The sequence below is a fragment of the Xenopus tropicalis genome, chromosome 5 (assembly GCF_000004195.4).
Source record: "Xenopus tropicalis strain Nigerian chromosome 5, UCB_Xtro_10.0, whole genome shotgun sequence".
NCBI lineage: Eukaryota > Metazoa > Chordata > Amphibia > Anura > Pipidae > Xenopus > Xenopus tropicalis.
Window position 1 is genome coordinate 55,173,036 of NC_030681.2, and position 22,175 is coordinate 55,195,210.

Below are 22,175 nucleotides of genomic sequence, written 5' to 3' on the forward strand. Positions count from 1 at the left end.
TTAAAAGTAAAAAATATGAAACTTGTTTAGATGGAAATTTTAAACTTGTTTAATAACTTATACCCTACAATAAATATGATAATAAAGCAAAAATAGTAGATTAGGAAGATTTAATACTAACCTTTCTCCTTACATTTATCATGTCAGATAATCTAGTGTTTGTCAGATATTGAAATGTGTGAGGAGAGTACACTGCACTAAGGCAACATATACAGGTGCACTATTTAAATCAGAGCTCTATCTCCATTATTAGATATAGTGAAAAATATGACAACAAACAAACTAGCTAATTAAAGGTTTGGATGGAAACTGTGCTCTTGAAAACACCACCTACAAAGTTGCACCAACTTGCTTAAGAAATACCATTAAGACTGTCAGGTTGAAAGATAGATGTGCACATTTCATAGAGGTGTGAAAGATTCAGACTCCTAGGTTATATGTCTGGGAAAAGTTGGACAATTTTTATGAAGCTGAAGTCCTAAAGAATTATACAATTCCAGGAATTCAACAGAAAACACTAACCAAGCATAAAATATTTCTCTGACGGGAACAGCTTCCCAGTATCTTTTTATGACTTACTGATGACTGCATGTCAAGTAATCTATTTTGCTGTATTTTATGTATCCTTTCGGCATCTTATATTTTATTAATTGGAATCATCAAGGGGGACGGCTTAAAATGGGTATCACCTTCTACCTCAAGCCATAATACCTCTCTTACCTTTTCCTGCTATGTTATTGTAAATTAAGATCATATACAATTAAACAAGGACACCAGGTTTGGGATTGAAAGGCCACAGCTTTAATAAGAAATTTATAGTACAAATACCAAGAAAATGCAATTTAACACATAACTCTACTAACCACACCATGAGTACTTACCACAATTATTATACCTTATTATAATTTATTATAATTATAATTAATTATACCGTATTCTGTGCAGGCTACCTGTCATGCCAACCAAGTGTAAACAGGCAACTGGTTATCATCTCCTTGTGGGACCTATGCCCACCAGAAGCATCTTCTCTGCCTGTCGCCTGGCTCACCATAAATACACCCAGGCCTAAACCCCACCACTGGCAAACATTCCCCGCCAGTTGTGACGGATCAGTAATGTCTGAACTGGAAACACAAAACTACCGCAACTCTGTACTTACTTAAGGGTGGGCAGGAGGACTTAACTGCAGTTATAAGAAAATAACGCCGGTATGCCTCAACTCTTGCAAGAACTAGACGCAAACCTAGTTCTGCTGCTCCCTCTCCTCACCACATCATATCTCCCTGCTTGCATGCTGCACTGGCCGTTTGGAAGTCCCATTTTCCATAAGATCTTTTCATGGACCTTCTAAACTCATTTTTCTAAAAGAGAATCTCTTGCAAGTAATAAGGTCTGCACCCCCTTATAACCATTGTAATTGGGGTACCCCAAGTACCATCAGTAATTATCCCTGCTTCCTGGGCCCCTCAGTGCAGTCAAAATAGCAACGCTTGCTTTTACAACAAAAGCAGTCAGGGCAAGCAACCCTTTACCATTAATGAATGATTTGCAGAGATGGGCTAAATAATGCAAGAGCTGAGGTGATATCACAAAAGCGAACTAAACTGAAAGTGGCAGAATTGCAGAACACTGGTCGATGCTTTAAGTTGCTTTCTTACCTGCTTTAGTGCTTTTCTGCAGCACTGAAAATATGATCAGATAGGAAATATAGGGCTGCATTTCATCTGCATTGGAACGCATGAAAGATTCACCACAGGGGAATGCATGAAAAATCCCTGTGTGTATGAGCCATAATAATGTCAAATTCACAAAAGTCTTAATCTATTTCATGAATACAGTGGTTTTGTACACAGTGAAGTTACATTGTCATTCCAAATTGCCACTTTAGTAAAAAAGAAGCCTCAAATGTATCCATACAAATCTTGAGTACAATGTATACCAATATGAACCTAGTATGTTTTTTGGAGTTACTAACTCTAACAAAATGAATTTCAAAAAGATAGAGCTATAATGGTGAAATGGTGAATTTGACATGAGGAGGGGCAGATTTACAAAAATTCTAACATTTCTAATTTTTTTTTTATTTTAAAATTTCAATTAACTCATTTCCACAATGGTGTGGCATTTACTTAAAAACCTGAAATGAAAAAGTACGCACAGGAAAAGTTGCAGAAAAGTGATGTAAATTCGAAATTTTTGACTTGTTACATGAACTGCTACTTTTTCGAATTGTAGCACAAAAAAAAAAGTGTAAAAAATCTGAAATCTCTAAAGTTTCAAAGCAAAAAAAGGACCCCCTCCCAATCTCTAGTGTCAATGTACCCGGCGTTCTGGACATAGGCAAGCAAGTGCATGCACATGCCACATCATGTACGTTTTGCCTCCTTGTTTGCCCCATTATAAACAATGAAACATGTAGCCAGCATTAACCCAAGGAAGTCTCATCCAATTCTGATGGTAATTCTAAGTTATCCACACTAGGGGGCTGATTTACTAATCCACGAATCCGAATGAGAAAAATTCGTATTGAAAAACAAACATTTTGCGACTTTTTCGTATTTTTTGCGATTTTTTTCGTCGCCGTTACGACTTTTTCGTAAATTGTCGCGACTTTTTCGTAACCGTTACGACTTGCGCGAATTTTCGCGACTTTTTCATAGCCATTACAAATTTCGGGAATTGTCGCGACTTTTTCATTGCCATTATGACTTTCGTGAATTGTCGTGACTTTTTCATAGGCATTATGACTTTCGTGAATTGTCGCGACTTTTTCATAGCCATTACGACTTTCGCGAATTGTTGCGACTTTTTCGTATTGATCGCTCGAAAAATTCGCGACAATTTGCGAAAAAGTCGCAAAATACCGATTATTACGAAAAAAACGCATTCGGACACTTTTCGTACGTTCGTGGATTAGTAAATGTGCCCATAGGGGTTCCAACATATCCCTTTAAACAGTCCCAAAACAAGTGTGTGGTATGAACAAGCCATTGCTGTGTAAATGGCTGCTTTCAAACCTGCGCAGCAATAAATTATCATGGTGGTGTTCCTTATAAAAAGTCCTTGTTGGCATCCCTAGCTTTTTAAAAGGGCAAGTTATTTATTTCTGTGTGCTTGGTTTAAAAGGGATAAAGTGTCCTACAGGGTGTATAAGTGACCCTGTTTGCAAATAAATATGCATGAATCCACAATCCATAGCATATTTGTAATTTTTCCATGGATGTACCATATTGCCTGTGCAAGTATAGCAACAGCAAATTATTTCACAAAGTGGCCAGGACTCATTCATGAGAATGAACGTGTGTAAAAAGCAACAAATGATAAATACTCAAAAATGAAAAAGACAGGTAAGAATCATTCTGTGACATTTTTTATTTGTGAGATGTTCCAAAAAGAATCAAGATTTAGCAAGTTTTGTTAAATGTGCCCTTAATGGTTGGTACCAATGAGCATTTTTTTTCTGCCTGTTGTAGCATTCTCCTGTGTTCCACTGTAGAGGAGCGCAGAAAGAAATGCAGCCATTATGGCAAATCTGAAATGAAGCTTTAATAATCAAAAACAACACTTCTAAAAATATTTGATAGTCTGAAATGTGTTGAATAGTCTCAATTAAATCAGCATATTTTGACATAAGGATAATGTCATTCATTTTTAAATGAAATATCCTGAGTTTTAAAAGACAGGAACTCACCTGGCACTGCCAGTTATGTTCCTTTCCTGGAAATAGCTCCATAAAATACTTACTTTTATTGTTTGTCCTTTGGTTCTTGTTTCCAGCGCAATGCTTGGCTTTCTTATATGAAATGAAGCAAACGACTTTGTTGAGGTCACTACAATGAAGAAAATAGATGAGAAATTTTATTATCAAGAAAAGAAATAAAGAAAATGGAAGATGGATGATAAAAAGGCATTATGAACAAGGTATAGGATATTGTCCAAGTTATCTGAAAGAAACTCATAGCAGTAAATGGAGGGCCCAGGTGCCCCTCTTTAAGTAATTGTTACTTGAAGTTCCTAAACTTGACTGTTTTGCCAACCAGACTGTCCATTCTCAACCTGTTTCTAATACTAACCGACTACTGTTGCACAAATATGGCAGCCCCCTTATAGAGGAACATGGGAGATCAGATAGGTTATGTAAAAGGGTTGGGAAAATACTTTTATGGTAAAATTATAAATAGCATGCAAAGACAATATTATGATATATGTAAAAAAAGTTACATTTTTGGTGTCAGTATCTTTTGAAAGCTGCTACTAAACTAAAAAACTCCCCTTTAAACAAAACAGGGATTGTTTGTTTTCATAAACTCACAACATAATTAACTTGCTTTCCAGAGTTAAAACTCCCAAATGGCTGTCGCTTGTATTGGACTCCACAGGGATCACCTAACGGAAGTTGATGGAGTGGCCTTTGCTCCTGTATAAGGGAGCAAAATGACAGAGGAAAAATTGTCACCACTAAACAATATTAAACAATTTGCTTTATGGGCAAAATGTGTTAATGGATGAATTAATTTTCTTGCCTAGTACAGTTTTGCAGCAAAATTTGTGTTTGTCAGCACTGAATTGTTCTTTTGCTTATCTGCACTACAATTTTGCCATGAGTTCTGTTTTACTAAAAAAAAACTTGGTCTGTTTTGAAAAAAAAAAAGAAAGAAATAATGCAGGCATTATTATTACCCAACCCTTGCCTTCCACATCAACCAATGGGATTGGGGCCCTTTACCTTTCTATCTAATGAGCTTCCCAGGCACCGTGTTTGGAAGACACTGGCAACATAGCCACAGCAGTCAATGAGCATTGAAAAAAGAAGAGCATAGTGGAAAAAGTTTCTCTAACAAATTAGGGTAATGTAATTGTTATTGCAGAGCTAAAGCAGCCTTACCCACAATCTCATTTTAGTGGTTAAAATAGTTTAGTGGTGAGCACACCTTTCCCTACAACAACTTGGGACTTGTAAAAATATAATGTATTATTACTTGTTTTGTGCTTTCATAATGAAGCTGCACATTGAGTGCCTGCCTTTCACCATAAGGTATCATTCATCAGAATTATCAAATCCTGTGCATGCCAATTGGTTTTACACTCTATTCACCTCACTAAAACAAGGGTTTTTATCCAAAAACAATGTTTTTGGAAATGTAAACTGTTATATGAACTAGATGCCATTCAGATGCAAATTTGAAATGCCAAAAGCAGAAATAGAGAGCAGGGAAAGAGGTGGGAAAGTTATGAACAGTGATTATTGGTCAAATTGATACACATGTTTTTGATTTTGATTTTTAAAACCCTGTCATATTTGGTGCTTGGAGGTAAAGTGCATCTTCCTGCTTAGTCTCCTTTTTTGTTGTTCAGTTGTTTAAATCTAAAAGCCACAGGGCCCAGAGGAAGCTGTAACAGTGAGAACTGCAATTATCCCAGTGTGAAAGCTGTTAAATTTTGCTTTAGGCTCATGACACACAGCGTTTTCTTTGCCAGCAGAGAAATAGTCCATCCATCCCATATCCATCCCACAGACATAGTGACTGGAATGAATGAGATGTGCCCAGGGCTGCCATGAGAAATCACGGGGCCCCTCACAACAAAATGTTTCCCCCCCCAGCATCCTCCTGCTTCCTCTGGCTCCCCCCCAGCATCTTCCTGATTCCTCCGGCTCCCCCTGCTTCCTCCAACTCCCAGCTGCACCCTCTGGCTCCCTGCTGCATCCTCTGGCTCCCCGCTGCATCCTCACTTTTATATGGTTGTGCCAAACAATTTACCTGCTGACCACCAATGACAGGGCCGTAATTCTTTAAAGGGGCCCCGAGCTAAAACACTGTATCATGGCTAGGCCCCCTTTAAAGCGAGAATCGTCCAGGCCCAGGACTGTCCCCCTGTGCCCCCCTGATGGCGGCCCTGGATGTGCCTGTCGCTGTGCACATTGGGTAGATTAGGGCCAAAACAAAAGCATTTCTAGGGGAAACACTATGTGTGCAATAGGCGTAAAGGAAAAGTTCAGCTTGAAAGTAACAGATTTTTTAATATTTAATTTGGAAATTTTACATGGGGCTAGCCATATTCTTCATTTCCCAAGGTGCCACAGCCATGTGTCCTGTGCTCTGATAAACTTTAGTCACACTTTACTGCTGCACTGCAAGTTAGTTATATCACCCCCCTCCCAGAAACCGATCAGCAGAGCAATGGGAAGGTAGCAAGATAGCAGCTCCCTGACACCTGTATTGCTAAAAATGGTAGATATCAGAATGACAAGTCTGGCTCATAACTCCTCCAGTTACATGGAGGAGGAAAACCAATAGGTTGTAACATGTAGTGGTGGCTCTTTTAGAAAGCTCACAATGCACTGATATGGCTGCCTGCACACAAATACATTTTGTTGGTTCAAGAATAACATTTTAAATGTTAGAGTGAATTATTTGCTATGTAAACAGTGTAAATTAAAAATAAAAAGTACACCATAAAAATGCCTTTAAACAGGTCTCCAACTGGTCATCATTGGTTATTTGTATTCTATCCTGCCTCTCCCTTCGCCAAGCTGAAATTTAAAATTCTAGTATATACTATTTGGACTATCTGCAATTAATGATTTATTCTTATATGTAGCTAACGACCCTCTCTCTATGGCAAAAGACACTTTGCATACCATTCTGCAGTTACAATGTGACAGCAACTGTGTAGAGAAAAACTAAAAGGCACCCTTAAGCTTGTTAGGTTGTCAGTCACAAACTTTTTATAGTTCCAAATAGCAAACCTTTTGATTTGATATCCTGGAGTGCCTCTTTCAAATTGTCCATGCTAGGATGTATCAGTTGATGGAAATGTTCGTGATCCCTTTTGCTTTTGAGGATTCCAGCTTTTGCCAATTCATTTTCCAGGTTTATGATCTAAATAATTTAAAATGAATTAACACTGAAATGATGGAAAACTGGTAAAAACTGGCCAAACCACAGCGAGATATTATACTGTAACAGACGTAGAGATGGAATTTGCACACTGTTCAATGAAGTTATGACCACAGTTGAATAAATTGGCCATTGTGACCTTATCTCATGAAGCTAGCAATGTATAAGAGCTGGGTGCATTGGATTTGAATTCTGCTTTTCAGGGGCCCAGTGGGTGAGTGGGAGCCAGCATTGTTTGACACACAAGAATTGGCAATACATAAGAAATAAAACCTGGAATTGATACAGCTAGCTTATATCAAGATAGACTAGCCATCCTACTGGCATTTAGTAGTATTGCTATTCATTTTTAATATGGTTCATAAGGGGTTATGTATGATCATTAGTTCACTAATCTTAGTTTGTCATGCAATTGGTTCAGTGTTATATTAGTCACCAATCTGTATGAAAACATTTATAACACAGTTCATGTGTGACTGTATTTAGGATATGCTTTCATACATAAAACCATATTTTTGTTTATAAATGTTACACCCAAGGAAAGGAGTGTATTTAAAGTGGGTGTCCAAGGCACATGCTGTGAACACTGTTAAACTCTAACAATTACCACAACAACAAAATGATTCACATACCAAATAATTCTTGGATTTGGAGATGTTTTCCAGATACTGATCATCACTAGAGAGTTTGCAGTAAGGGATCCGGAGTACTGGGATACCCTGAATGCAATGAGAAAACAGTATATTTGTCAGTAACTGAGAAAAGAGTTCTGTAACAAATGAGAGGTAAACATTCAACCACAGGAAGCCATTAAAAACAGTGGATACTAATTAGGACTCAGCAGGCATTCTTCGGGCCGCCTGCTGTTTTCTCCTCCTCAGCGCTTTGATAGTACATTCAGCTTAAGTTAAGGAAACAACAGGTACTGTCATTTGTTTAGAAATCTGGTGCCCCCCTTCCTGCTTGGAACCCTGTAAAAGTGTACGTAGGACTTCACTATTTTAGTCTAAGATGATTTATATTTTAGTCTGAGTGATTTAAAAAAGAAGCTTTAGCTAAAAACAATAAATGCTTTGTACAACATGTGTAGTGTACAAGAAAGATATATTAGGGAGTAGGATCGTATATATGTCACTCTTTTTGTAGAGTCAGAGAGTGAAAAATACAGGTATATATTACACTGCTTTATTGTGTATTGCATATCTAGTATCTATGGCCATATACATAAAGCATAGCAAGAGTATACGTAAAAAAGCACAAGCTACGTGTAGCAGGAGGACAGAGAACTCAAATGAACACAAGAGTAGAAGTTGCTAAAGGAGAGTGGTGATGCTAATTTTGGTGCCACTATTTAGTATGAACAACAGAACAGAGCTGTTTCTGCATATACACATGCACTGTGAAATAGATGTATACCTACAGAGAGTGGGCCTTAGCCGTCACTTATGTGACTTAAATATACAGTAAGGGGGAGATTTATTAACGGTTTTGTAGATTTGACTTTTGCTAAGCTAAAACAGTTGGATTCAAGTTTTGGTTCAGTAACTCAAATGTCTGGTATTTATTAAGTACAAAAAAACCAAAAACATGATATATAAAAAGTAATATCTAAAAGCTTACAAGTTTCTATAGAAGGCAACGGGAGTTGTTCTAGGCAAAGTTGTATTCTAGTTTTTTTATTTGTACCACAATAAGTAAGAGACCATTCGATATGTGAGTTTAATCAATTTAGAGAAACAAACTCGAAAATTGATAAATAAGCCCATAAATGTATCTTCAATTTTTGGGATGTTTGAAAAACGTTTGCAACCAGCTGGAGCAGATTCAAGTGCAATTATATGGGATTCTTGCCTCTTCTTACTGATCATACATACAGGAGAATCATGTAGCTGAAAAGCGCGCTTTTCAATGTCTGTTAATATTAGTGTTTTAGGCAGGATATACAACTATGGGATATGCTATCTAGACACTTTTTAGGGCTCTGGCACACGGGGAGATTAGTCGCCCGCGACAAATCTCCCTGTTCGCGGGCGACTAATCTCCTCGAAATGCCATCCCACCGATGAAAATGTAAATCGCCGGTGGGATGGCATACGCAGCGCCGTGATTTCCCTGAAATCGCAGAAGATGCCTTGAGAGGAAACTTCCGCGATTGGCCCGCATATGCCATCACACTGGCGTTCTACATGTTCTCCAAACTAAAGAAAGTTTCCTAATGCAGAAAATTCAAGGTTCTGGTCATTCTAAAAAAAATAGTATACCTGTATTTATGTACAGATTATGGTGATTTCTGACACCCTACAGTCAACCAAACATGTAGAGAGTATCTGTCACAAGAATGCATAATTGCTGGAGTAATTAAACATGTATTTGGATAGTTTGTCTATTTCTTCAAGAGATACACAGTAGAAAAATAATTGTCAAACGAAATATACTACCTATTAATGTTATTGCCTTAAGCACAAATACACTCATTTGGTGGTTTTATTGTAAAGCAACTGAGTTGTTTTTGTTATTTTTTTTGTCTTTTTACCGGTAATCTATAAAGTCGAATCACAACCCCTCTCTTCCTGCTGTTAATATATCTTTCAATAAAACCTAGTATCATGCTGTCTTTTCCCACTGATCTTTTACATTGTTTGCTTGTTGGGAACAGAGGTAGTTGCACTGCCATTTAACTAGCGTTAACTTTGCCTCAGGGCTAGAGAAGGACAGCTAGGAGAACAGCCATAGGGGGGCAAAACAACATGTTTGTCCCAACACTGAACTATATGTGTTCTGTAGCAACAGAACTTACTATAGACAAAGGAAATAGCCAATAGTGATGTGGCAAGGAAGAACAGGAGAAAGCATATGACAATTTGTCCTAAATCTTCATGAAGTTTAAGTCTCATAATTTTTAAATATAATGTTTTAAATACACTAAAGAGAAAGTGATTTTGTAATTAAATAGAACAGAAAAGTAAGATGGGTTTTGCAGAATTAGTTTTGTTTTTATAATATTGTCTGTGTCTGTAGAACAAAGATATGGGACACTACATTCAGCATTAACCTGTTCCCTGCAACTCTGCTTTTTCACCCTTTAATTTCAACTGCGAGTCAAACTATGAACTTATTTAGTACCTATAGGATATTTTTACATAACAGAATTATGGGGAGGGATTTGGTGGAAGATGATGAGCATTATTACAACAAACCAAACAAAAAGAGTGAAAATATGTAAGCACAGTCATTAATTTATTTATAGCAATTAACCCCTTTAGATTGTAATCTCTTTTTATTTACTGTCAGTGTTGGACTGGGGGTGTGCGGTTATACTTGATATATATATTTATTTAATTATAGTGTGTGCCTTGGTGGCTTTACAAATAATTTTAAAAATGCATTCATAAATACCAGCATGAACACAAGATTAGGTTATACAAGAAGAGCTTGGGCTACTATCACATACAAAAGAAAGTTTGGCCTGTTTTTAAATTACACCTTATGTGCATACTGGCAATCAAAAACAATCCACAACAAAAGTATCTCAGCAGCCCCTTTTGCAACCCCTCTTTTTTTTAAAAAAAATTACTCATATGTTTTTTGCTTAATAATTGCTAAAATGTTTTTAGGGATTTTGTTCGTTTTTGCTTATACTGAGAAATAGTGACACCTAGTGGTAAAAAGACAAATGTTTCATAAGTAAGGAGGAGCCTGCCAAATAAAATAAATAATTTATACAGTAATATAACATAACCCACACCAGTTCAAATATGTCTGGTTAAAAATTGCTAAAGTCTCTACTGATTTTTGGTAAAATTGGCAATGGACTTCCAGTCAACTTTGCACTTTTTAGTCCTTAAAGGAATTAAACATGTTTGCTTCCAACAGGCACGACTATTTTAATAAATGGGCAAAAGGGGCATTTTCCCTTGTCCCTCCATTCACCAAAAGCCAGATCCCTCATTTTAATCAACTAGAAGAGCTCTACAAAATAACCATTCTTTAGTTTAATTTTCAGTTGTAACATCTCTTAATAAGGGCTCCTTTTTATTTTCTGATTATGCTTTATCCACTCCCATGGCTATTGGCCCAGAACAGCACATCATGCCTTGGATTGCCCCTGTGGCCAACCAACAACATACTACTACATGTATCAGTGACTTTAGACACACTGGTTCCTGAAGCTGCGAACTAAGGAACCCAAATTCTTAAAAGCAGCAAGTTTGGTGGCCTTGCAATAGAGGATATCTCATGTGATAGCCTAATGTGCCCATTGTGCCATAGATTGTAGAACTGTAGACAACAGGGTTTCTGACTTATGGTTGTTAGCAGGAAAGAAATATGATTTGTTTAAAGATATAATTATTTACAGAATGGAGTTATCCGTACTTCGTGTCTGATCCATAATAATTTCCCTTCCTAAATAGTAAATAGTAAGAGAGCAGTCAAATCTTGCATTCTTAGAAGCAGATCCCTGAATCTAGGTATTTATCTTTGTATGTAATGTCATAATTTTATTTAAATGATGCACAGGATAAAGAAATAGAAATTAATTTTGAAAGTTTTGCAAATGTACTATAGGACAGAGGTCAATTATCAGATGTACTGAAAGATAATACATTTAGTGGTCAAATTGTTCATATGTAGCTGAATTTCCTGGCTTTTCTGAATACAGTTATTCCACTTTGTTGCGTAATGGATAATTGAAATAGATAGGATTAAACATATAATTTGGCAGTTTGAACAATTTACAAGAAGGGTATTATTATATATTTATTAGCAACAGCATGAAATCCTTAGAGCTTCAGAGAAAACAAACATTACAGAATAGGGGGGAAAAAGGGAAAAAATGAAAATGTGGATATAAGAACCAAGACTGATTGTTGTCACATATTGGAGCATAAAACTGCATTGTATAAAAATAAGTAGGATTTAAATATCATCCATATCCTTTTTGTTGAAAACTCTATTGCCATAACAAAAGTGTTGGCTAAACCTGCCAGTAAACAAGGCAAATAATATACAAATTGTTTGTATCCTTTTGTTACTACTGTATCTGTGTTTCCAGAGCAAATAATTTCCACATTAACATGCAAATCCACTTTTATTCAGTCAGTATTGTCATTTGTAACTAAAGGTACATGTAGATTATTGCAGATATATTGCAATAATGAGTATTTGAACATTTCAGGAGCTTTAATACAGTAGATTTATTCTGGTTGGCTTGGGGAGCTAATAGGGCTCTCTTTAGTAGGACATGTGCATTTCCACTTCAAGCACACTATATATACACACTATATACACACACACAGATGGAATTCTTTGCAAGAGGAAATTCTTGAAAGGAAGTTGGTTTTAACCAAAAGAAGTTTCAGGATGCAGTTAGTGAAAGGTGTGAATCTGTCTTTAATCTAGGCAGGACTTGTGTATTTGAACTCAGACACAGACTGAACTTTATGCAAATGTTAATAGAATGCTAGTTAATCTCTATGTACTCAATTAACAGCTGTTGTTTGGGAGAACCTTTGGCTCCACATAATGCAGCCCTTGCTATGTTATGTTAGTCATGTAACCAGGTTACTATTGCAATGCTGAACTGATATCTATATAATAATATATCTATAGATAGTAAATATACATCAAGCATACTAAAGGTAACACACACTGTAAAATACTTGTAATGGTTCCTACTAGTGATGAGTGAATCTGTCACATTTCGCTTCCCCGTAAAATTCTCGAAATGTCAAGAAAATCGCAAAATGGCGAAAAAGGTCACAAAACGCCCATGTTTTTTTGTCGCTCGCATCTTTTTTGACGTGACCACAGGCAATGTTGATGCGACCATGCCCATTTTTGGACTCAATCGCAACTTTTTTTGATGCGCGACAAATTTTTCCACAGCAAATTTTCATGGAAGTTTCGCAAAACAATTTGCCAATTTTGAAATGTGGAAATTCGCTACAAATCTATGCCTGGCGAAAAAATTCACTCATCACTAGTTCCTACATTTAAAGGTAAACTATACTCTAAAATACTCTACTATACTCTACTATAAAAATATACCCATACACAAGCTCATATGTAAAACCTTGCTTCATCTAATCCATTTTCATAAAAATATACTTTTTAGTAGTATGTGCTGTTGGGTAATTCTAAATAGAAAATTGCCATTTTAAGAATTAAGGGCCGCCTCCTGGGATCATAGGATTCACAGTGCACACACACAAGCCAAGGCACACATACATGCTAGGCCACATCAGCCAATTAATGGACAGAGTTCTGTCTTTTGCTTTCACACTTCTTCCTGTTACAGTTAGAGCTGCATTATTACTGGTTATGTGATCTCTGAGGGAGCACACAGCCCATCACTAAATGGTGGATCAAGGGAAAGGATGTAAAATGACAATATTTAATGATATATATATTCCAGTTTGGAGAGATTCTTTAATAGTTTATATTATGTCAAGTAACCTATCTGCTGGTTAAGTATTCATTTTGGGGTATAGTTTTCCATTAAAATATCATCCTAAAAGTATGTTAAATTGCAGTATGTTTTAAGAATAATACTACAACTTGCCAGTTGCTGATGGAGATCATAGGAGCAGCAATGAAAAAACATGACTGGCTGATCATGTAAGACATTGGCTTATGTACGCAGGCATTAGAAACGAAATAGCACAATTGGCTAACGGACTGCATTAGTTCCTCATCATTTCAGTTACTGATTTATGTGTGCCTTCCAACGCGACTATTATTATGATTATTATTACATATATACTCTATTGTGCTGCATTGCCTGTATCATGGCAGTGCGAAGCATGTATCCCTTCTGCTGCACCCAGAACATACACGCCATTCAAATGCACAAGTTATCACAAGTCTGATGGGTGCTAAATATCTCTGGAATCATCCAGTTAGTGAATGTGAAATCTGTCACACAGCGAAATCTGTGTGCTGGCTACAGCTGGAAAAAATGTTACGCTGAAAAACAGATGTAAGAAAAACAATAAAGACTATCTGTGGAAGATATCATATAAAGTGTAATAGATTTGTTTTGAAATAGTGATGCTTTCCCTTTACGGCAGTGGCACATGTGAAGATTAGTTGCTCGTGATAAATTTTCACTACCGCGGGCGACTAATCTCCTTTAAATGCCATCCCACTGGCAAGAATGTAAATCACCGTGGGAAGTTATATGCACCGATTCTGTCGCCGGGCGGCCAAAGCGATGCATATGTCATCCCACATGGGATTTAAAACTTGCCAGTGGGACGGCATATCACCCGCAATAGTGAAGATTTATCACGAGCAACTAATCTCCCCGTGTGCCACTGCCCTTACGTATATAGCAATGATAGCTAGCGCTTGTACCACCATTTCATGTAATTTATAAGGTTATTGCAACAACGCTCCCTCAATATTAACCATAAAATAATACTAGAAAGTACTTATAAGTGTCTCTGCCATTGGTCAGTGCCTATTGCTGACACTCAATGGTTCCTTGTATAAAAGAAGCAACACAAGAATGCAATGCAAACATGTCTTTGCACATCCAAATTCACTGGAAAGCCTTTGTTTTCCAGTATCCTCTTGCTGCACTTTTTGTATTTTATTCTTCTAAATATATTAACCACTAATTCAAATAACAATACATAAACATTTTGAAATATGCTATTTCTCCATGTCTGTGTTTATATATATATATAAACAAACATAATAAAAAAATATCATAAATATTTATGTATTATATTTAATACACAGGAGCAATGAATATCCTGTAAATTATATCCTCATAAACAAAGCTTAGTGATTAGTAATTTATGTCACATGAATCACGTTAACTAGCATATTATAATAAATAATGTACCCCCTGTTGTAATGTATGAGGACATTAGAAGTCACCTTGGAGTTGTATGACCTGTATAAAACATATTTCTTTATAAATGTGTGCATCTTGCATGTATTAGTCTGCAGCATTAAGCAAATGTTTAATTCCCCAAAAGGAAAGTGAAAAACAAATCAAAAGAAAGGGAAATTAATTTAGATTACAAATGTAGCTGACAGTCTTTTTGTGCTGAGAGACACAATATGCATTGGGGAGGGAGAAGCACATACACTACTTACTTTTTTTAAGTAACCCATATTCTGCTGTTTTATAGGTACTTGATTACATTTCTGCATTTCACTGTGCTGTTTCTGAACTTTTTTTCTCAGCAGGTTGAAGTACTTCAAGGACAAACTGTTTCTTAACCTGTACAATCCTTCGTAGGTCTCTAGATGGCGCTAAAATGTAAAAAAAAAAGTTTGAAACCTCAGTTGACTTCATTTCAGCAGGTGGACAAGAAGATTCCAAAGATTCTAATTGTTTGTCCTAGAGATATACTGTAAATTCAATAGTGATGTCTCATAAGGATATTATTTTATAACAAGTGTGTTTCTTGTAATAAATGAGGACTAAATCGTAAAATATAAAATGTTTGTGCTTGATGTTCTGTCATTATACTCCTGTATACAACAAAATGTGACTGCAGAGAATTTACCTTTGCCTTAAGGCTACACCTCTCAGTGTAATAAGTACAGGCCTTTGAGAATGCCTACCAAAACACTGCACTGCTTAATATATTTATAAAGTCTAGAAAGAAAAATGTCAACAAGGAAGCATTTACAATCAAAATGAAGTATACGTGGCAATTGTGGAAGCAGTTCAGTTTATGGCTGACCATAATTCTTAGGATTTATAACTAGTATGTAGCAGAAAAACAACCCAGACCTATCCCCTTTGTCCAGATTTTGATTCAGAAAAGTGGCAAACTTTTTAAACAGGGGGCCAGTTCATCATCCCTCAGACTGTTGGGCTGTCGGAGTATAGACCTCAAACCCAAGTCCCCCACACCCATCCCCCCCCCCCCGTGTCCTCAAACTATGACCCACTCTTGCGGCCTGCTCCTCGCTGCGGGGTCAAACTACGTCCTGCTCCCTGCTCCTCCGCTCCCCACTGCTTCCTCCCGCTCCCTGCTGTGTCCTCCTACTCTCTGCTCCGTCCCCTTTCTCCCAGCTTCCCCGCTCCCTGCTGTGTCCACTCTCTCCCAGCTCTCTCACTCCCCCTATTCCCCATCCTTGTAATGCGATCATTTGTCCCAAGGGCCAAACAGTTGGATTACTCTGATATCGACCACCTTGTGTGGGCATATCGGTGGAAAGATCCACTTGTTTGGCAGCCACCTTAAAGGAACAGTAACACCAAAAAATGAAAGTGTATAAAAGTAACTAAAATATAATGTGCTGCTGCCCTGCACTGGTAAAAGTTGTGTGTTTACTTCAGAAAGTCTACTATAATTTATATAAATAAGCTGCTATGTAGCCATGGAGGCAGCCATTCAAAGGAGAAAAGACACAGGCACATTAACAGATAAAACACTATTGTATTCTACAGAACTTGTCTGTTATCTGCTATGTAACCTGTGCCTTTTCTCCTTTTTTGCAGCTTGAATGGCTGCCCCGTGGCTACACAGCAGCTTATTATATAAATTATAGTAGTGTTACTGTAGCAAACACACCAGTTTTACCAGTGCAGGGCAACAGTGCATTATATTTTTATTACTTGAAAGCTCTTTCATTTTTTGGTGTTACTGTTCCTTTCAGTCAGCACAGTGATTTATCCTCACGTGAACTTTTGAGTTTACAATGAAACAATTTGATTCTTAAAGATTTGTTATTTTAAAAGGACAAATTATTAAACAACCATTTCTTTCAAAACCCAAATGTATTGCTATATTAAACCTATGAAGTTGAAAGGCCTGCTGATTATTGTCTGGCTTATTACAAAGCCCTCCTTAGCTAATGAAAAGTATTAGTATTTGAAAGCTTGTTCAAACTAGTTCTGTCTGAATTAAATGCCTCCCACGTAGCTGCTAAGCACTGCATGCCAATTATCTGTGCATATTTGTTCCTTTATCTGCGGCAGTATTTTGTTTAATTTTAGCAAAGATCATTTACTGGTATTTATAAAAGACAAGTAATATAATGCCCAGTGTAATCTATAGATAAAATTTAGGCTAACCAGCCCAGAGGAATAAAAGAGAGATGAAGTAACAGTGCATGGTACGGCTTAGCCTAATGTTAAGTATAATACAAGTGTTTATCTAATTTCACGCTGTAAACAGAGTTTTGATACCATATTTTATGGATTAACGTCTACCATAATGCCAGGAGCACAACATAACTATTTATCTGTACTATATTGGCATCTATTTTCAGAATTACATGACCTGTTACCTACATGAATATTCCAGCAGTGGATTGACAGCAACATAACTGAGCTCCTAAACTTTGAGAACAGGAAAATATTCATAAACATATAATGCAGCTGCTTATCATTCAGTCCAACTGAAGTCCAACTTGGCTCCTTATAGTTTCCAGGCCCTTCAAGCAAATAAAGGATATGTTTCCTCCATAGATACACCCGTGATTTTTAGTAAAATGATTTGTAAGTTTGTATCATAGTAACTGTTTTTGAAAAAAAATACACACACATCCATCAATTTCAGCCTTTGTCCTAGCAAAACCAATCTACCTGCTAGCTGATTGTTTGTGTAGCACACAAAAGGGGACAAAATGTTGGTAATATGCATTGGTGTTTATGGGTGGGGGACCTATATAAATAACTTGTACACATTTGTGATAGCAGCCCTGCCTGCAGTAATGGCAACAGTTATAGAAAAAAATATTATGAAATGCAACACTTAAAAAAGCCTGTACTGCTATGAGATGCACTGTGTAGGTAAGGGTAATGAACAGTAAGAGCATTAAGGGTTGCAGTATTATTACTATTATTATTCATTTAAGTGTATTCTAGAGTCCTTCAGACGTGTCCTCTGAAATTTGATGCAGGTATATGCTTATATTAGGGGAGGTTCACTTTATAGGGGTGGCCTGCTTTGTGAATAAATAGTGACTATATGTGCAGATAGAAAGCTATTCCTTGAAGGAGCTAATTTAAGGAGAAAATCTCTAAATTCATCGAAAAGTAGGAATAATCAGTTAATTTGGAAAATACAGCACTTATCATGCAGTGCAACCTGAATAAAATTTACCAGTGTCCATTCTAAGTTGCACTTGTGTTGGTACATTACACACATGTCATGCAGCAAGTTTTAGTAGTCATTTTGTGCAGAAATATAGCATTGCTTTTGGTGAACCAGTGCAAATGATGCATGTGATTCATATGCCCCAGGTCAGTTTTGTGTTGAGGCACAATATTCTAAGGGAACCATGAATGTAAAGGCAGGTGTATATTGCAGAGGACCCATGTGTTTGTGGGCCCTGTACTTTGCACCTTGCATCAAAGAAGGCTAATCCAGTGCCCTGGTGCTCAAGTATCAGTTGCATGTATCTGTGCGAGTGTTTAAGTGCTTGCATATGGTACTTTGTGCTTGTGTTGTAAATGAGATCTATAATCATTTATACCTACTACTATAAAGACTGAATAAGCAGGAATGGATGTCTTTTCTCTCATGTCACTATTGCCTATATGGTGTTACCTTTTCTAAAACTTCCTTTTTAGTCTTTTCTTCGTCATCTTCATCATAAACAAATGTTTTTCTAGCACGTCTTGGTTTTCTTTCTTTGGTTTCCTTCTTCTGTAGCTCTTTATTCTAAAGAACAAAACTATATCTTAGTAACATTTATAAATTTCATTTCATCTTCATTTATATTATTTCTGTGAAACAATGTTCATTTTGTTACATGCAACATATTGCATGAGTCTAACTGCAGAGGCTCCTCATTTCTACAGCAGCTTTCAATATTACCTCCATTTAAAATCCTTTTAACCCTTAGAAGTTGAGTTAAGCAAGATAGTTGCTAAATTGCTTTTGTCCATAGGAACCAAACAGATCTTTGCCTCTTGACTGACAGGCCCGAATTTGTGGAGAGGCCACAAAGGCTTGGGCCTAGGGTGGCAGAAAGGTATTACCTGGAAAACCCCAGGTCCTGAGCATTCTGGATAACAGGTCCTATACCTGTACCTAAATCTAATTTTTTTTTTAAAAAAGCCTTTTAGCCTCCAAGGCTAATGGGGTTGTACATGGGCACATCATTTCTCAATGTGCTCAGAAACTTTTCTATAAAAAAAAAAAAACATTCATTGGAAGTAGTAGTCTTAGCCATTTTTTGAAGACTTTTTTGCTTATAGGCATACCACACTCGAGTGTTTTACTATTATAAATAGATAGGATGCAATAATAAAGCAAAAATAATTGCTGTTAATCTGTTCCAACAGTACTCTAATGAGCTTACTTACAAATTCTTCTTCAAAACTAAGCATGCATTGATACTGTTCAGAGAAGTTCCTCTGCTTTGGAAGACCTTTGGAACTTGCGGCACACCTGTTCAGCCATTTCTGATAACTTATGCAAAATTGTGCACATAGAATTACCGGCAGCCTGGACTTGCCAAATATTCTGTGGTTCTCAGGGCTGTATTTATTTATAGGCACCCGAAGGCCTGTGCCTAGGGTGGCAGTTTTAGGGGGTGGCCCACGAGTGCCTATATAATCAATACATTTAAAAAAGATAAAGAATCAAACACACCCCCTGCTGCCACCAGATGATACCTGGGCAAATCTCGGAGTGGAGCTGGGGCCGGGAGTGGGGCTGGTATGATATCTATTGGAAGTGACATCACCCAAAGTGATGTGGGGGGCACATTTAGGTCCGGTGCATGGGTGGACCCAGCCTAAACACAGCCCTGATGGTTCCTTTAGCAATTTACATCCATGGCTGTTATTGTCTAGCATCAAGTGAACTGGATGCTAATTCTGTTAATTATTTAAAAATGCATTTCCAAAAAAAGTGCAACACAACTTGTCATCAGTGCCACCTAGGACACTATATTTATTAAGCAGAAAGGTTTACTATACCTGAGTAAACAGCCCTAGAAGCTCCCTCCGTTTGTTTAAGATAGCAGCTTCCATTTTAGCTTGGTCACTGTAGATCCTGCTGCAGCTTTAGCTGATGGTAGCATAGGTCACACATTCTGATGGGAGGGGAGCAGGAGAAGGGAGAGAGGAGAGAGCTGTGCAGACTTCCTCTCTCAGGATTTTTCTGAGAGAGAAAGTCAGATACCAAAGTACATGTATACACAAAAGACGACAAGAAATCCTGTGTTTCTTTTGATAGAGGGCTCAGTGCAGTTTCTCTGTGAATGCTTATGGCTGTATTTACAAAGACCTTTCTGATAGAGCGTACTTAGTTTTTACCTTTCCTTCTCCTTTAAGTTAACTTTTATTATGTTCTAGAACGGGCAATTATATGGTCCTCATTATTTTTTTTATAGTTTATTTTAATTATTTGCCATCTTCTTCTTACTCTTCCCATCTTTCAAATGGGGGTCACTGACTCTGTGAGGCTAGCATTTTATTGTTATTGACCTGTTACTTTTTAATCTTCCTATTCTGTCCCTCTCCTGTACTTAATCCAGTCTCTCACACAAACCAATCCCTGGTTAGTAGGGTAATTATCTGAAAATATTACTCTCTAAACTATACTAAAAGTTAACTCAAAGGTGAACAATCCCTTAAAGTTCCCAAGAATGTCTATACTGTGCATGTGGCTAGCACAGGAAGATGAAAAGGACACATGGGAGCAGGAAAAACAAAAGTGCAGTACTTTCCCAGGTACCATGATTTAAAGAAAAGGTGTGCTGGCCAGGGGTAAAAGGTTGGCACTGAAATGGCCCAAAAACATGACATCCCCAATGTTTTTATACATTTGTTGTCCCCTTAACGATATGTACATTTCCTCATAGTTATAAAACTCTGTAATGAATATTTAGCATAGCCAAGTGACACATTTGGGAGCAAAAATAGGTCTTTATAAACAAATTTGCTTAAAGCCAGTTTTGAACAGTCAGTTTTTTAAAACCAGTTTTCATGCCAACAATTCTATGCCACCTGTGCTTGCCCCATTGAGCTTTAGCACTCTGCTTTAGACATGCCCATGTACAATGGCAACATTTGTGTGTCTGAATAGGGCCTGGGAGCTCCTGGATTTTATCTAGGGACCACTGACCTATTTAGTTTTTTAGTGTAAAGGCAGTTTTTTTAATTAGATAAATGAACTCATTTCTTATAAAGTATACATAAATACCTGGTGGCAAGTTTACCCACCATAGAGTAAAGTTTAAAGGAACTTTTGTTGTATTACAGTGATTAAGATCTTCCTTTTCAGTCTGGAAACATGATATAAACCTTGCACAAAGGTCAAGACAAATGGCTACATTTTATAGTGACTCTAGTGCTTCGTAAAAAGTGAATAAACAGGCTGCATTTTGTCAATGTGAATTGGTCAGAAGATATATTTCATCCTATTAAACAACTTCATGTGACAAGGATGTGTGTTTTCCTCCAGCTGCTCATCCTATCCACAGATTAATTTTGTATCTATGCACCTAATGTAAAGCCCTTTTCTTGGGTAATTCTTTATTTAGTGAATAGTTGTGCTTACTCCTCGGTTGCCACAGAGATAGCAGGCAGGCAAGAAGCCATGTACTTTACTGGATTACAGCTTGTCATGCTGCCTTTTTGAAATGAAAATGACAGACTTGGAAAGTTTTTCTTTTTATTTTAACGATTTTTTAAACTATGGTTACCATTACACTTTTGAACAGAAAATCTGTGTTTACAAGGTAAAGAGGGTGATGATTTCCTTGTTGCTAAAAGATTAGTATGCAATTCACTGATGGAGGGAAAGTCTGTTTTCCCTTTACCATAGCAACATATCAACTACTTATTCTTAGTGTGTGCTTTTGATGGATGGCCAAATGAGATCCAGTCAAGGCATCTGAATGCTAATGAAATACAAGCTAAAATGGATGTTTGCCACTCAAAAGTCTGTGATTCAAATCAGCATATAAAAATCTTCCTGCAAACTAATATATACTAATATATGTAAATCCAGAGAATTTACTATATTAATTTAAGTATATTTATTGATATTTTCATATATTCAAATGCATTATTTCAGCAACATTTTTGCCAAGTTTCACAGCCGTTCAGATAAAATGGTAAATGAATGAGATACGCTTGGGTGCAGGCACATGTAGCCGATATACGCATAAAAACGCGAGAGAATGCAAAGTCTTGTGTTTTTATGCATATATCGGCTACATGTGCCTGCACCCGAGCGTATCTAATTCATTCCATTGCAGGCACATGTAGGAGGCGTAGGGCGGAATTTTCAGCAAGCGTTTTTCCACTTGCCGAAAGTATCCGCCCTACGCCTCGTGTGGCAT

General features: G+C 37.1%; 1 protein-coding gene across 2 annotated transcripts in view; it reads right to left on the minus strand.

The window, feature by feature from the left end:
- Positions 1–3,325: 3,325 nt before the first annotated feature.
- LOC101732592 overlaps positions 3,326–22,175 on the minus strand; it is a 30,807-nt gene continuing 11,957 nt past the window's right edge. For both annotated transcript variants that reach the window (XM_031902894.1, XM_031902893.1), the window contains 5 exons: positions 18,425–18,538; positions 15,009–15,167; positions 7,532–7,618; positions 6,749–6,881; positions 3,326–3,830 (listed from right to left, as the gene is read on the minus strand). In XM_031902894.1, the coding sequence (XP_031758754.1) occupies positions 3,688–3,830; positions 6,749–6,881; positions 7,532–7,618; positions 15,009–15,167; positions 18,425–18,538 (636 nt within the window). In that variant the 3' untranslated portion in view covers positions 3,326–3,687. The remainder of the gene's footprint in view (positions 3,831–6,748; positions 6,882–7,531; positions 7,619–15,008; positions 15,168–18,424; positions 18,539–22,175) is intronic.